The sequence below is a fragment of the Crocodylus siamensis genome, chromosome 7 (assembly GCF_052110815.1).
Source record: "Crocodylus siamensis isolate JL-2025a chromosome 7, ASM5211081v1, whole genome shotgun sequence".
Lineage (NCBI taxonomy): Eukaryota > Metazoa > Chordata > Crocodylia > Crocodylidae > Crocodylus > Crocodylus siamensis.
Genome location: NC_143401.1, coordinates 87242218 through 87259499, shown reverse-complemented (window position 1 = coordinate 87259499; position 17282 = coordinate 87242218). Strand labels below are relative to the sequence as shown.

Below are 17282 nucleotides of genomic sequence, written 5' to 3'. Positions count from 1 at the left end.
AAGGGGAGACACAAATGCCACAGTGGCTGCTTTAACCCCCGCCTTCCTTCCCAAGCCCCCTCCCCTCAAAAAAACAGTGCATTACTTTAAATTCTGCACACTCCCTCACTGAGCCCAGCATGTGCCCAGAAGCAGCAGTGCATTAGTTTGACCTGGCCTGCCCAACTTCTGTATAGATCAGGTGCTTTAGTGGGGCTTTTTGGTGCTTTTATCTAATAGCTGACTGACTCCGCTTTAGATAAAAGCACCAAAAAACCCTACTGAAGCTCCTGATCTATACAGATGCTGTGGAGCTGGGTCAAAGTAATGCACTGCTTCTTCTAGTAAAGGGCCTTTTTGTTTTTTTAACGTCTGCAAGCAACCACAAAGCCTACTCCCCTAGGCTAGGGACAGACATTACACATAAACTGGTTTAAGTGATGTTACGGTTTAAACCAGTTTCTAAACAGATGTTCAGTGCACATAAACCGTTTGAAAATGGCTGAAACTGGTTTGAGATAAACCTGGTTGAATGTAGTATCAGACTTAACTGATGTGGCTCAAACCGGTTTATGCAATGTTTGTCCCAGACCCCTTGCTGTTTTAAGTTAAATCAGACTCCCCCAGCATCCCAGCATGCTCTCTGGGCTGAGTGGAGCTCTCTGCTCCACAGGAGGGCTGGTCCCTCTCCTCTGCTCCCTGGCTGAGATTTGCAGGTCTGGCAGAGATTTGAAGGCACAGCAAGGTCTGCAAGCTTCCTCGTGCCCTATCCCCCTTACTGCTCAAGCAGGAAATCCCCCTCTCCCCCCCTCCCATCTCCCACAGCACAGACCCCAGCCCCAGGGACCCTAGGCATGTGGTATGCTAGCTAATGCGGAGAGGTGTCTGTGTGTGTGTGTGTGTGTCTCCAATTTCACTGGGACAGGCAGGCAGACAGAACAGGGCTTTTGGAGCTAATCAACAGATCAGCTGGTAAACTAAGAACTTTGAACTAATGGAGAGAGGCTATTGTTTTGATAACTGGGTGATAAAGACTTATCAGCTCCCAGCTGGCTTGCTTGTCTATCAGTTTGCTGCAGACAGTATGACAAAGCATGGAGGGCGATTGAAAAGCTCTGTATCATTAACAGATGCATGTGTGCACTGCATGCCCCGCCCCACCCCTGCCTTGCCTCAGACTGCTAGCCCAGGGCTGGGGCTGACAACACTCCTGCCCCTTGAGCAGCCAGCGGGGAAAAGCCTGGAACTGTGCAGGCAGGTATGCCTAATGATGGAGTCCTGCCAGGGCCTGGCTACACCCCGCCTCAGCTCAGCTCCGTGCACAAGGGGAGAGAGGGCTGCTCCAGCACCCCCCAGCTTACACCCTGAGCCACTGCAGGCATGCGCCTGACTTTCCTCAGTCTAGACAGAATGCCTATCCAATTTTGACTGGTTCAGCCTAGCCAGGTTAGACTAACCTGCAAAGATTGAATCAATTTAGGCTCTTGCTTTTTGAACGTCTGTCCCTAGTCCTAATGACACGATGCAGGTGTTCCCTGTATACTTGCAACATTGCTGCACGTCTTTACCTAACCCCCCACAACACTTCTGGTGCAGCGAGCCACAAAGACTCTGAAGCTTCTGAAATGAAATTTGAACGAGAAGGAACTGCAATAGGAATCTGGAAAAATCAATTCTGTACCAGGCTGATCATAGCTTTGGGCAACCGTAATAGCAGTTTTATCAAACAAGATTGTGCAGTGATGGAATATATAAGGCACAAAATCAGGGCAAGATTAATGAAATCTGAGGAAACAAAATACCATTAAGAATGTAGCTGCTAAGGCTATATTTGACCAGAGCTTATATCCAAGCCAGAACAAGAAGTGATGGTAGTACTTAAGCTAAATATCCCCTGCCGTAGCTTAAGTATTAGGAAACTCTTTATGTGGCAAATCCTCTCCCGCGTCTTGCAGGCACTGAAATTCTGTGGAACCTGAGTAGAGCACAGAGCAGAAATACTGCTGCTCCGTTATCTGGGTACCGAGGTACTTTTGGGGGTCACTATGAAGGAGCCATTTATGCAGAAAATACTTGAGAATCAGGAGAGACTTACAAGGAAGGGACTTACAGATGAGCATCACTTTGTGGTATCTGATATAGGAAGTGCTCAATGGGCCTTTGACAAGAGGGTGCTACAGTCTGAAGATCCTGGGCTGCTGAGATGGCCATTGGCAGGGCGTTCAAGTAGACTAAAACTCCAAGTACACAAGGAGTTGCTCTAAGTATCACCGGAGTTAGACCAGCCCATTGCTTCCCAAAGACAGAGAAAAGAAAGCCATCTACGCTCACTCCCCTTTGCAGGTCCCCACGCTAAGGCTTACATGAGGATCAAGGTCAAAAGGTTTAGTACCCCAATAATACAGTGAGGGATCACAGTCATACCCCTCATTATTATATTTTACAGCAGGCATTGCAGTGGCTTTAAAGATATAACCATAAATACACAACAATAAATACAGAATCCTGGACTATGTAAAGTTGCATTTCTCTCTACACCCAATTCACAACTTTTGATAATTCACAGCAGGTCTGTTCATTGCAAACCAGGTGAAGTTCTTGTACAGAACTTTATAAAGATGGCATTTGTGTAACAGCTTTCCCAGATAAGCAGTACACCTAATGAATACTGCAAGTACTAGGGATGGAGAAAGCCCTGTACTGCAACACCGTGACTGTGATGTAACAACCTGCAGAAAACTGGCTAAAAGCATGGCCATTCCTTAAGCTCTGCGTTCCACAGGGCAGAGGGGAGGCAAGTACACAGATAAGGAAGAAAACTGGAAGTCAGATCAGTGACAGTCAATGACCGTCTAGATACATCAATCTAATGCCTCTCTCCGTAGATGGCTATGGTTGGGGGGGGGGGGGTGAAACAGTCCCAAGCCTAGTACAGCTCTGAGCTGGCTGTGTGGGAGCTGGTCCATTGCCAGGAGGGAGGTCCCTTCCTTTGCTACCCACACCTTGCAGAAAAGTCCTGTGTCAGGCTGTGCACACAGTTCCTAACTTACGAACGGTTACTGGAGCTCAAAGTAGAGATCTCACTGACTGCAGGGACTATTAATTGTGTTTTCAGCTTGTCATCTATGGAAAAAATCATTTCACGAAGATAAGTAAAGAAAAGTTTCCTGCAACATTTTGTAGGAAACAGACTCAACTTTTTTATATCTTTCCTGGCGGTTAAAAGATCTTTCATAATGTGAGTGAGTGGTTATGAACAGTGTCAGAGGAAACACATACTGTGACCAGATGCTGGCTTTTGTTATTCAGTTAAAGATGTCAAGTGGTTTTTTTCCCACTGACTGTCCTATTCCCTGGTGGAAATTCTGATTCTTAGACTTGGCAATTTCAGCAGCTCCAAAAGGTTTTCTCTGATACCTCATTAATCACTCCTCTGCCATGTGCTATCTTACCTGCAGATGTAATTCTTCTTGCAGGATTCTTGTAAATCCAAGCAGTTTAGTTTCTCCTTGTCCTCATATGAACACACAGGAACAATAGTCTGCCGTCTCCTTTCTGTACAGGCTATGTCTCGACAGGAGCAGAAGAGCATCCCATAGCTGTGCTTTGGGGGGACTTTGTCGAAAAACAGCCGGAGGGCTTTATGACACTTCCGCTTGTTACAGATTTCATTAGACGTGCTGCTGGTGCAGGGGGTTATGTAAGCAGATCTGAATTTCTTGCAGGTATCGTTCAAGTTACAGGCTTTTGCTGCATCCAAGCAATTGTTCCCTTTTGAAAGTGCCGGCTCCACTAAAAAAAAACACAACACACAATAATAGGAAATATGTCAGATTTATGTTGTGAATTAATGTTTATGTCTATTTCACTGTTAATGAGTTCTTGAGCATATATTTGTCAGCTAACAAACCTTCAGTGCGAGAAACTGTGACCAGGCCTTATGTTTCTTGGGATAATAATTTAACGGGAGAGAGCAAGCACAAGTGCACGGGCATGTGTTAAGATTAGAATGCTGGAAAATGAAGGATAACTAAACTAAGCGGCACTGCACTTTATCTTCTTTATAGAAGAAATAGTGTGCACATACTAGGCTAAATTAATACCGGGTGAAACAACATTAAAACCAATTGTGTTATGACAGGAACAAATTTGGCCCATTGTGTAGCAACATAGTAAAGGAATAGAATCCTTAATCTGGTTTCTGTAAATAAAAATTACTTGGTTAGGTACTTGCTTCAGCCTGAGCATTATAAACACCATACTGTAACTGTGTCAAGCAATGTGCTTATTGTTGCAGAGTTTATGAGGCAAATAGTCCGGAGAGTTTGTAAGGTGAGTAAGCACAGTCCAAACGTCAGTGAGTATTGCAAGTTCATCCTACAGGCCACGTTATACCTTTACAGAGCCTGCAAAATCACCTTAACAGTTCCAGAGGCACAGCCTCAGTCTTACAAAGGCTATGAGGATGACCTGGTATGAAGATGTTGCCTATGAATTTACATGGTACAGGTAAAGACATAGGCCAAAACAAAGGAATGGTTTGCAATACACCACAAAATGGTAAATTATACAGAAAGAAAAGATTTCACGAGCTGTCGTAAGGCTATGAGTTGTTATACATTAAATCTTGTGAAACAATAAGCTGGATACTAAAAAATATCAAAGCCTAGTATTTGAAAGTAAAGAAAACCTACCTGCTTTTAACTCCAGTTATCTTAATACTGCAAGTATCTGAAACTCTATTACTAGTGCTTACCACGTTGCTAGCCCCCCTCCCACCCACCTCTCTTCTATACTCCCCCTGCCTCTCCAAACATTAATCCAACATATTAATAGTACATGAATGTAGCCCATCAGGCCAGGAACTAATCTATTTTCAGTCCAGCTGTATGTACTGATCATGCACAGTACAATTATATATTTATTTCACATTCTAGGTCTTTTGTCCATTCCACATTATTCGGGAGCACCACCATATTTTTTTTTGTATCTCAACTCCCTAAAATACAAAAATACAGATATAACATCTTTCTATAAACCAGCACAATAGTTTAAACAGCACTGTATGTATAACAGAGCTGAAATGCAACATTTTCATGGAGAGCAACTTCTGATCTTCTGTATAGCCACGTAAATCCAAAATAAAAGCAAAGATTTCAGTGGAGTACTCTGGATTTATATGCTGAAAAGGAAATTAGATTCTGATCTGACTTGTATTCACTGAACTTACAAAAATAAAAACTAGTATAAGTTAGACCGAGGGCTTGACTGTTGTCACTTAAGTCATATTACATTCCAACTGAAGGTAAGAAGGCAACTTGCAAAGGAAGTGGGCTTGTATCCAGTCAGACTAGGATAGAGGCAGTTAGCTGCCCTGGTGACTATTACCCTGCCCTGCACCTGCTTCAGGGTAGGATGGAATTAAACCGAGGTTTCCTTCTTCCTAGGCTAGTGCTCTAACCCCTAAAACATTGCTATACAGGGGGAGGATGTCTCCTCCTTCAGCTGCTTTTTAAATGAATTAGCTTTTCTTGGTTTGAAAGGATGCTGAACTGTCAATCTAGAGTCTAGGGCAATGACTCCCTGCAATTCTGAATGAAGAACTAGGTTTGAGACATACTGTTTTCAATGTTTCCTGCTAGTAAGCTTTGCACAATGGCAATGTGGACCATGCTGACTATAGACAGCTTCCTGCTCAGTGCGCGGGCTATTCTGAACCTCATGCTTAGCTGCCTCACTTTCCCTATGCACTTTATTTGTACCCTGGATGTTTTACGTGGGGTTTGGGATTCTACTCTGAGAGCCAGGTGCTTGGAAGTTAGCTGCTGCTGTGTCCCAGTTCTTTATGGATCTGGCCCTTAATCATTTTGTGTGTCATTCCCTCTAGAATGGAAATGATTAGGCTTCCCTACATAACAGAGGTGCTATTTGCAAGGTGTTTGGATACTAGTTGGGTGGAGGTATATAAGTAGAAATAAACAGCAAGAATTCATAGGTTGTGGTGAGTCTAAGGAATATATATTTTTATCTTATACTAGTGAATTTCCCATCAAGCATGATGGGGGGGGGGAGGGGATGAGGCGGGCAGGGACAGAGCGCCGCATGCCACCACCCCATGCTGCCGCCACCTCCCAGGAGCAGGGGTGGGGGAAGCTTGCACATAGCCACCACTGCCATCCACCGCCCTGTGCTGCTGTTGCTCCACATCCAGCCACATGCCACCCCTCCCTGCACATCCAGTCCTGCAACACCCCCACACTGCATCTGGCCATCTGTCTGTGCAGAGCACTCTGATTGGTTGGCAGCCAATCACAATGTTTGCTGAAATAACCAATCAGAGTGCTCCAAGAGTGTTACAGACAGACACACAGGCAGACGGACTAAGCCCTTTATAAATACAGAATACCAAAGGCATCATTTTAATTATTTCCATAGCTCTTTGAATAGCTATTCAACCGAAATATACCAGTATCAACATAAGGGGACAGCAGGCATCAACAAGCATTCAGATTTTATGTATAAATATAATGGTAATAGTTTTCACTTTCAAATATTTGGGTTTTGGAAAACTTTGTCTTAGCATTATAACGTTAAAATGTTGTACTACATTAACATATAATTATAACCTTAACTCTAAACTCAAAAGTTTTCAGCTGCAATACAGTATATAGAATTATATGCTAAATGCAAGTATAATTACCATGTAATCTGTAGGGCATATAATTATAGAATATATGCATAGTACACACTAATTACTATGTGATTACAGAGTAATTACATGGTTATTTGTGCCTGGAAGACAAATGTTATGCTCAACCATTTAAACTAAGATGCCCTTGGATAAGTGGTTGCTATGAATCTGTAGATGAGCAGTGAATTAAAGCATGCCAACATGCATAGATATAAACTTATTACATCATACTTCATAACAAACAATTTAAAAACAAGCCAAACACAACTGTCCAACTTTGTTTATAATCACGCCAATTCTTTTCTTTATTATCCAAATTATGGCAAATGCTGTCATAGAATTACAGTGCTTTAAATCCTAACAACTTAAAAAGAAAAAAAAAACCAAAAGTGACATTTTAACAATTCTTTTTGAAAAACAGCACAAGCCAAATTTAGAGAGAACTTAAACAGTAGTGAAAGTGATGTTAAGCGCAAGTTAAGCTAGATGCAAATTGTTTAGAAAACTACTCTGATATGTACCTTCATTTATGTACTTTAGCCCACAGGTATCTTATACTTTTTAAGTGCTATCTTTGAAAATATGCCAAAGACTTCTTTCTTTCTAACTTAATCAAGCCTGTAACTTGCTGGGTTTAGTTACCTGCCATTTGCTCTCTATTTTGCTATGTATGTACTGATGGTTAGAAAATGGTATTTAGAGGTTTGCTTTTGGGAATTGGCTTGTAGGTAAAGTAGATATGCATTAAAACAATGGCCCAGGGCAACAGCAAGGGTTAATTGATTTTTAAAAGGCTGTTTGTGCCTTCAAGGCCCACTGTGTCTGACATAAGCAGGTAGCAAACAGACGCACAGGCTGGGAAATTGGAGACATGTACCACACTGCTCTATAACATGAGATAAGGTGGCACCAGGTCACAGTGCCCAGCTGCAAACCCCTTGGGATATCCAGTTTTGGGGAACAGACCAAATGAGGAGGACACCAGAAAGAACACATTAGGATGCATGCATGTGATGGGTTTGTGAAACAAAGGGATAATGCTGACAGCACAGAATGTGGACAGTCTGATGACCAGAGGGAAACCAATCAGTGATGCTCAAAGATGAAGAGTCATCAAAGGAGAGGAAAAGCACACAAAAGAAGGGATTTCAGAGCAGAAAAGGGTCCCCAAGAGGGGAATCGGAGGCTACTAAGGACAAAGGCATACCACCAGCACGTCTCAAGCACCCCACTAAGGGGTAGGGAGGGGGGAGGATTAATATAGGGATGTGCCTTGCCTTCCAACCTCCAGGCTGCTGATATCTGATATTAAAGAGAGAACCTCACAGTGCAGCTCATGTGCTGGCCAGATGTACCTTGACTCTGTGAACCTGGGGACTGGTACAGATAGAATTGTTTTCATTATTCTTATCTGCTATCACTGTGCATCAATAATCTTTGCCTATTATCAAATGAAGAGGCCGTGGCTGGTCTGAGGGTTTGGGTCCACCCGGAACAAGGTATCTGGGTCTTAAATCCAGAGCCAGCATATAAAACCCTACAATATTTAAGCTCCATATTACACCACATAGCAGTACTTTGCTTTTTAAACTACGAATTATAATAGAGTGAGATATGAATCAGCTGTGCTTGTATTAAATAAGAATACGTAAACAAATTGTTCTCATTAATGTTAGATTTTCCTGGACTATTGAATCATATTTTAATGTAAAAATTAAAAACCAGAACCTACCATCTTTTACACTGCAAAAATATCATGCAGTTATTCATGACACTTATGATCACTATAAAGAGTTAACAAAGATAACTACAAAGAGTTAACATGGTAATTACTGCAAATGTTCCTGCAGATTACTTACATGCTACTAACGTTTAAGGTCAATTTTTCTGCCAGCTTCTGTTTTATGATATTCAAATTATGAAGACAAGCAGACAATTGGCACTTATTCAGTATTAACTATGCGAGTGGTAAAGTGGGGCCCAGTCAGGGATGTCCCCTTGTTGAAGGATTTCTGAATCCAGAGCTGTGCAAGCAAGACCTCTCTAATTCTGGGGATATTAAGAATCCCCCTGTCATGCGGCCTTGAGAAAAAAACTGCAAAGAGGAGACAGCCAAACACTTCAGCAAGTACAGCAGCTATAGAAGTAACCAAAGCAGGAACCTTAAGAGCACTCCCTGTACTTTTAATGGGACTTTCTTGGCCTCTGCTGAGTTTTCTCTCCCCTTTCTCTGCATCCTCGTGTCAGCTTCACTCTACACCTATACCTCGTATTTCCTTTGCCCTGCCCTGCCACCTCTACCCTTTTCCCCATCGGGTATTACACCATTCAGTTAATTCCTTCCTAACTAAATGTGCCTTTTTCACCTTCCCCCACCTCCCAAAAATAGGAAATGTGGAATTAACCGGGCATTTACTGCCATTACAGTGCACTTTGCTTCTGTTACACTGCTTGCCCACACCAGTCTAGTCCAGTAGTGCTCAACTTTTGGTCGGTCTGTGGAGTTGTGCCATCCAATCCACAGGGCTCCAAATGGATCCAGAAATTTGGGGGCAGGGGAGCAGTGGCAGCATTGTCACCCCCTTACTGCCAAATTTCCAGACTCAGGGGTAAACCTGCAGGCTGAATAATTTGGCTCTGCAAGCTAGATTGGCTGGCTGGACTAGGTGTGTGAGGCTGGGTCAGCATGCAGCTGGATCCAGGACACACGGGGTTGGCCCACGCGCTTGGGCCAGCATGCAGCTGGATGCAGGGTCAGCCAGCATGTGGATTAGACCCACAGACAGATCCTAGGTGGGATCTGGCCAATGAACTCACTTTGCATTACTCATCCAACTCACAGGGCTGGAAGGTTGCATAAGACTGGTCTAGTCCAGTTAGACAGTCATCTCTTTGAGGTACGAACTGTCTGCTACTCTGTGTCTGCACATGCCTAGCATTATAATTTGCATGACTCTGATGTGATTCTTTAATAAAGATGATTAATAATAAACCACCCATTCTAGGCATATAAATCAAACAGCTTAAGAGAGATTTTTCATCCTATTTACACTGTTTGGCATACCTCATCTTCTGTAACAGTTATTACATGCTCCTTATATTTATCACAAGTTTGGGCCAAACAATGAAGTTTCATGGGAAAAGAGAAAAGGGAACCCCACCTCCAATATTCTTCTGCTTCTCTAAATCATCCATCTGTCATCCTCCTTGTATCTATTTTACTGTTTCTCATGGACTGCATGTAGAAGACAGGGAAGAGTGGCACCTTAACCACCATGCCTTGCCTGCTGCCTGGCTTGGAACTAACATGGCTAACTACCTCTCCCTACTCGTGAGCTACGTCTAGTGAATTTTATGGCTGCACAGGAAGGTGCTTTCACTTCCCTATGAGCCAGTGATATGTTGACAAGAACTCTTAATGCATTCTGGGAGCCTCTTATTAAAAGTTTGCTACTAAACTAAAGGGAAATTTGAGATCATTTCCCCACCTCCGACTGCAATCTTTTTCTGCAAATATGACTTAAGTTACAGAATTTATATTAAACAACAAAATGGACATTTAGAATTCAATTTTCTTACAGTACATAAAAAGCAATTTACAGTGGTTGCCACTGAAATTACAATTGCTCTTTGAAAGTAATTAGCATTACTAGGCTAGTTAACATGGGAATACTCAAAAGACTGCAGTAAATGTTAATTAGGTGAAAGGCAAAACTGAGAGGCATTAATGGTGACCACTATGGGCTAATTCCTGCCTAGCACAAGTGCAGAATGCTGCATGCAAAAACCCATGGATGAGGAGAGCTGGGGAACCAGATCATACAGTGTTATTTCGATACAGGTTACCTAATTACTTCTATTTTGGAAAAGAATAGGGACATGCAGGTAAGATTCTCATTTGCATGCTAATGCTTGTCTAAGAAAATGGGTGTTATCAATAAAGTGTTGCCAAACCTCAGTGGCACAGAAACACAACCAATCAATTCTTAAAAAAGTCATGAGATTAAGCCAATTATGGTGTGTATAATTTGGGGGTTCTATTTGCCATCTAGTTTCTGAGGCTTTGGGGTACACGGAAATCACATTTTCAAGACTGTGTATACCAAGAGGGCTAGATATTTTTGCTTGCTTTTTTGTTCTAATGGAAGCTGATGAGATTCTGACATGATCACTTGTCTCTGGAAACTGAGGCTTTATGAAAATGATGAACTATCACAAGATTCAGTAAGATCATGGTTACTGGCAACTACCGATGTACCTGCGTTCCATATAATTCCCAGTCTCTTTTACCCTGCATTTTCAGAGAAATGATCAAGGCCATAGGAAGCTTGACACTTATCCCTGTATGTTGGGGAGCACAGAGGGCTACATCCACAAACAAACTTAAGCGCTTACAGCAGGACAAAGGTGAACAAGCCCGACGCTAAAATCCTCAAAAGCCCTGTTCAGCTCCTGGCTAACTCGAGAGGCACCTCAACTGAAACTCTTTGACACTAACGTTTCCCATGGGCTTACAGCTTTGAACACCTGAACTCCATTGTGATTTGCAAACCAAGCAATCCTTGACCTATCTAGCCTGAAGGCTTGATCTCTGAAGTGTGCATCACGTTTCCCTGGATCAGGTCCTCCCTTAAATGCAGTGGCAACAACCTGCCTTCAAACCATGTCTAGAGAAGAAGATGAATCTCCTCCACCAAATTTGATAGTTCCCCATTCAGCACTCAGGGTTGTTGGATCTCTGCTGAGTGCGTAACTGTTCCTATGCATGACACAGGCACTGGGGACTAGGAATTCCTCTCCACAAAGACACCAGGTGCCTATGAGTACTCAGCAAGGCTGTGTGTCATAGTGCCCCCACATTTTTTTTTAAGATCTCAGGCCTAATGAATAGTTGTAACTTTGTCTGATTAGGGTTTGATCCTGTTACCCTTCAAGTCACAATTGTTTCTGCCTCAGGAGGCCAGTACAGAAAAAGAGCCTCTGCCCAGGGCTAACAGTGCTGGCCTTTGCTCCTGTGCAAGAATGGGAGACAACTATGGCTAGGGACAGAAATTACAAATAAACTGGTATAAGTGATCAGAAACCCATTCTAATCTGTGACGCAACAAAACTTCAGTGCATGTACACAGTTTCCAAAACGGCCAGAGTTGGTTTAAGAGAAACCAGATGCAATATCAGACTTAACCAATTTAGGTTAAATTGGTTTATTGAACTTTTGCCCCAGATCCCTGCCAGATTCAAGCTAACTCTCAGTTCCCCCACATTCCATGATGCTTTGCACCTCCCCTGCAAACCGCCCCCCCCCACAGGGTATGCAGGCAAGCCTTAGCCCAAGCTGTCTGCTCCAGCTAAGCACAGAGGCATGCTCTAGTGCTCCCCGGCTTCTGGTCTGGGCCACTGCAGGCATGTGGCTGCATTTCCAGAATCAAAAATGAATGTCAGGTCACTTGTTTATTGGTTCAATCTATGCAGCTTAGGCTAACCTGCAAAGTCTGAATTGAATCAGCCTTAGGCTTTTTGTCTGTCTGTACTTAGGCAAAGTCTTCACAGACTGAGGTCTCCCCTTGGTACCTTCTGTCTCCCTAATGGGGGCTGTGTGAGAGCATTCTTCGGCTATGAGCCAAGTCTTACAAGCAGGCTAAGGAAATCTTGTCATGGGGCTGTGATTGACACCAGGGCAGGCAGTGTTGCCCCAAGTGTTATATGGCTGCCCAGGGCACGGAGATACACGGTTACACTTCTGATGGCTGGTACAGGAGGAGCCCTGTAACCCCCACACTAAACCCATTAAATGTCTGGTATGAGACAGGGGACAGGCAGGGCAGACACACCAGCGTTAATAGTGTTGTGGCCTGCTGCCTGAATCCATCTCTGTGTCTGCCTGTATTCACCTGCATATCCTGATCTATCATCATTCATTTCCTGCTGCTAACAGAATGAAGGCTCGTATGAAAATGTAATTTTCTTTGCTCTACTGATGAACGCAGTCCTGCACTAAAACGTTGACCTTAGTCACACCAATATGTAGCTTAGGTAAATCCAGGGTACTTGCTAAAATTAGTCCAGATTTTCAACAAAACAAAGAGGAGGAATTTGGTCCATTATTCCTAGTTTTATTTCTTTCTTCCAAGATGGGAGGCAGGAATGAAAGGATAAAACAAAGAAACAAACAAAGTCTGCCAGTTGCTTCTCACAGAGCCAGTCAGCATTTGTCATACTGCAACACGGATTTCAAACCTAGCCCAAAGGGCTTGAAGGCAGGAAGGTCCTCCCAGTGCCTAATGGTATACCAGTTTTAGCAATTAATTTTGCACAGAACAGGGTCTTACACAAAAATCTACCCTGATACAAGTCATGTGCAGCACTGAATGAGAGGCTCATTTTGTGATGTGGAATGCTATCACTAAGGCTTCAGCTGAGCTCTTTTAATTAATTTGACGTGGGATATTCAAAGTGACCCCCTGTTACTGCATATGCACCCAGATATGCCATTCCAGATGTTGTTTGGCTTAGTCAAATACTAAGTGGACAGAACTAAGGCAGGAACCTGTGCAAGCAATGCTACAGAACAAAACGTAAAATATTAAAATGCACATCGTCTACATGAGCAGTGGTCTATCGCATGCAAGTTCACAAGAAACAGAAACTGTTTACCGAACCCGTGCCAATTTACAGGGTAACTTTCAGCATTTCTTTTTATTACTGCAGAATTGAATTCACAACTTGTTTCCTCTTTTCCTCAGACTTGATTAATTACCATGTTAACATAACTACTGTTCTCAGTGTTATAATGGGCTCACTCTAAAGTGCTATCCTAGCAAAATAAAACAGGAAAAAGCTTCCATCTCTTTGCTTTTGTGTCACAATCCTTTTTAATTTCACTGTTTTTCAAATTTATGTTCCTTTCCAATAAAGCCTGCATGAATATTACAGCAAATCAGATAATACAAGGTTGTGACCCTTGTAATTGATCCTTCAAGCTTCTTTTTACTTTTTCCAGTTGACATGGTAAAAATTACATTTAAATGTGCTTGTTGACACTTGAGTATTCACTTTGTTGATCGTATACAGCATTTCAGAGAGATTATATTCCATGATGATGAATTTCTACTGTTTTTTTTCCTTCCATACTTACAACACCATTAAGCATTAAGCTGTAAGCAAACCTCCTCTGGGGTAAAGAGGTAAGACTAGACATAGACATACCAAAGGCCAAAGCTTCATTCACTTCAATGAGAATGATGCTGGAAATAGGGAGCTCTTTATAAGGGGCTAACTTTTTGCTAGGATATTTAAAAATGCACCATACTTATCAATACCATTCCAAAATAAAATGAGAACCTTAGTGTCTTCTTTTAATACAGCACGTGTTTTAACAATATAGGCCATGTTACATCATAACATTGAGGTGGCTGTAATTAATGATTTCCAAGTCACCTGACTGCTGATGTAAAATGATTAATAGTGCTGTCTCAGCAAATGTGATCATTACATTTTTAATTAACCTTTTCAACCTTTTGCGCCTTTTACATTTGTTATAAATTAGATCTTTACAGGTTTGTAGTTGTGATGTTTGATTAGTTTAAAACAAATGAAACAATAATCCTCGCATTTAGTCAAACAAGTCCTTACTGTTACAAATAAAAAGGTATTGATAATAGGGAGAGCTGTGATAAATCAAGATCTAGGACAGGCATTCAAACTTTGTGGCTAAGTTCCCACCTAATTTTTGTTTTGGCAGCTTACTGTTATTTAATAGCTCTGGTTACCAGGAAACTGGCTTTTGAAAATTCTCCCTCTACCTAATTATAATTACTCTGTATAAATCATACAATGATCAATTATAATAATCTCAGATTCATACATTATTTAAACTTAGCATTTGAATCCACACAGCAGGAGTGCAGGAAATTCCTAAGCCCTCTCTTTGCACACTAACAATTGCTTTATTTCTGAAGCAGTGCCAATTATGAAGAAGTAGGGCCAGATCTGCTCTTAGCTATCGCAGTAGAAATCTCAAGTGACAGCTGGATTGGGCCCCAAATATTTTTTTCAGGAGACAGATTCTGATCTTATGCTCAGGAAATCCTCAGCAATGCACTGATAAGTGAGTTTCTCCGGGCTTACACCAAGTGGAGAAAGCGCTGTTATTAACATGACACAATTATAATAGACATTATATTATATATACACTATAATTGTGCCATTTTAACATAAGTACACTTTAAAGGAGTATTTTGTATACATTTTTTTTTCTTCAAACCAGGTTTCAAAAGCTAGGAAACACACTTATTGTTGGGTATGGAAAATAATTAACATTGTTTTCTAACTTATAGCTGATTAAAAGATAACAGAGGTCAAATTTGTTTGGAAAAAGAAGTCTGATACGTGTATAGCAGATACCAAGAGGAAATGATCTTTTACAAGGACTTAAACAAAATATCCAAACATTTTTCAATGAGACCATAAAGCTATAATTGGATTTCAATTTAGTAATAGGCATCTTCAGACAGACCATTTTAATAATCTAATTATCTCATATGTGACTATGCCAGTTATGGTGCTACTGCTTCTGCACTACTTTTTTTGTATTCTGTCCTATTTCCATGTCATCCATAATATTTGATATAAACAGAGAAAGGTAGTTTGACGGCTTAGTCTGAAGTCAGGGAGTAAGCAAGGTAGAGATGCACCTTCTAGACTAACTGAATCAGATACACCTCTGATTTGCCATTAAATAGCACTTTGGCCAATTTTGATCTGAAAGGCTTTGCATTTGCATTTTAATGCAACTATGACATTCTATGGATAGTTTTGCTAATGAAACACAATATTAGTTTTGCTTCACTTTCATTAAGGAATGTAACTGTAAAAATGAATTGAGAGCTGTGTGAACAGTTTCAAATGAAAAGAACCAAAATTATTTGGCAAATATAACTAAATAACAATAAAAATGTGTTTTTACAGCACCATATTTCACACCCAGTTGAACCAAAACACGTATCCAAATGGTGAGATGCTGGAGATCCAAGGATCTGAATTTTGTTTGGGGTCTCAATTTCTATAGCAAATGTGCTGCAAAAGGTTAAACTTTCAAAAAGTGGAGCCCAGAATTATGCTCCTAATTTTAGGACACAAATGTAAGTGGTCTGATTTCTGAAAATACCAGGTCCCAAGGATATCCCACTGATTTCTAAAGATGCTGATAGGGGGCTGGTACTTTTGAAAATCAAGCTTTTAGTTTAAGTGCTTATATAAGGGTTTAAGGATAGGATTTTCACCCAAGTTTCAAAAGAAGTCAACACTTTTGAACATGCTTTCCTACAAGTGTGGCTTTAGGCCCCCCCTTTTTTTTTTTTGTATCTTAGTTACAGGTATCTTAGTTATACATAGCTCAGTCTTGTGCCACCTAACCTATTCAGAGGATGCTATAACATAATAAAGCAGGCTGGGTACAAACTGAACCTGCTAAATAGAAAGAAGAGCTGTTCATGGGCTAGCAGAAGTGGTTCAGGGGCCTACCACAATGACAGGAGAGCACTTCTCCACCTCCCATGCTCTAAATCAGGGATAGGCAACCCCCAGCACGCATGCCAGAGAGTGGCATGCAAAGGCATTTTGCTTGGCACACAAGCCTTGCGGCAGATGGCAGGGAAGGGGCCAGGACTGCACTGCCACAACAAGAAACACGCTCCTCGTGGCATCCCGCATCCGCCCTGGCACGTCAACGTCTTACAAGTTGAGGTTGCAGGTGTATTTTGGCACCCTGCCCAAAAAATGTTGCTGACCTCTGCTCAAAATTATAGGAGCACAAATGATGCTCACCCAACCAGCGTCCAGGCATCTCTAGCCAGACCCTTGAGCATGTCTTGAATGCTTTGTTCACATGGACAGGAGACCAGAGCTAGTCCCTTAACTGTGCTTTTAGGTCAGCTTCCAGTTCCTTCTGCAAAGCTGCCCAAAGAGGACAGAGTCTGTGCTGATGGTCTGGCTCATTTCTCTACCTTGGGAAAGAGGAGGGCTCTTACGGAGCAGTTGTCAAGACACAGGAACAGAAAATGGCCTGTGCATGTCTGAGCCAGCGAGAATCACAGACCTTCTGCGGGCTCAGCTGCGTGGGAATCCTTGGTCTGATGACTGCCTTGAGAGATCTACAGCATTTATACTCAAATGCAGAACACAAAGAAAAATGAAAACAAGCCTGTCAAGACGCAAAGAGAATTCACTGAAAAAATTCCTCTAAATAACAAAGCTAGTGTTTGTCTTTGATAATTACCTTTTATTCTTAGATTTAGAATTAGGCCGGGGATTACATCGACTGACAGCCAGACACTGGCACAGTTGCACTTATGAGGTCATGCAGAGGTAAAACCCAGTCAGCCATTACTTCAGTTTAAAAATAAGGTAAGCGCCATGTTTGCAAATAGTAGCTTACAGTAGCTTCTCTGCATGCCCACTGGGACAACTCTAGCAGCGGCTCACTGCTGATGGCTATAACTAGGAGAAATGCCCTAAGTGCATATAGCCTCAGAAAAAATAACGCCCCCCCCAAATGCTTATTGTGTGGTGCTCTTCTCTTGGTCAGAAAAGCAGAGGAAGAACGAGGCTTGGA

General features: G+C 42.0%; 1 protein-coding gene across 1 annotated transcript in view; it reads right to left on the bottom strand.

Annotated features, from left to right (window-relative positions):
• GFRA1 (GDNF family receptor alpha 1) overlaps nt 1–17282 on the bottom strand; it is a 217417-nt gene that overhangs the window by 85463 nt on the left and 114672 nt on the right. The window contains exon 4 of the mRNA XM_090056526.1: nt 3432–3771. Within this exon, the coding sequence (XP_089912652.1) occupies nt 3432–3771 (340 nt within the window). The remainder of the gene's footprint in view (nt 1–3431; nt 3772–17282) is intronic.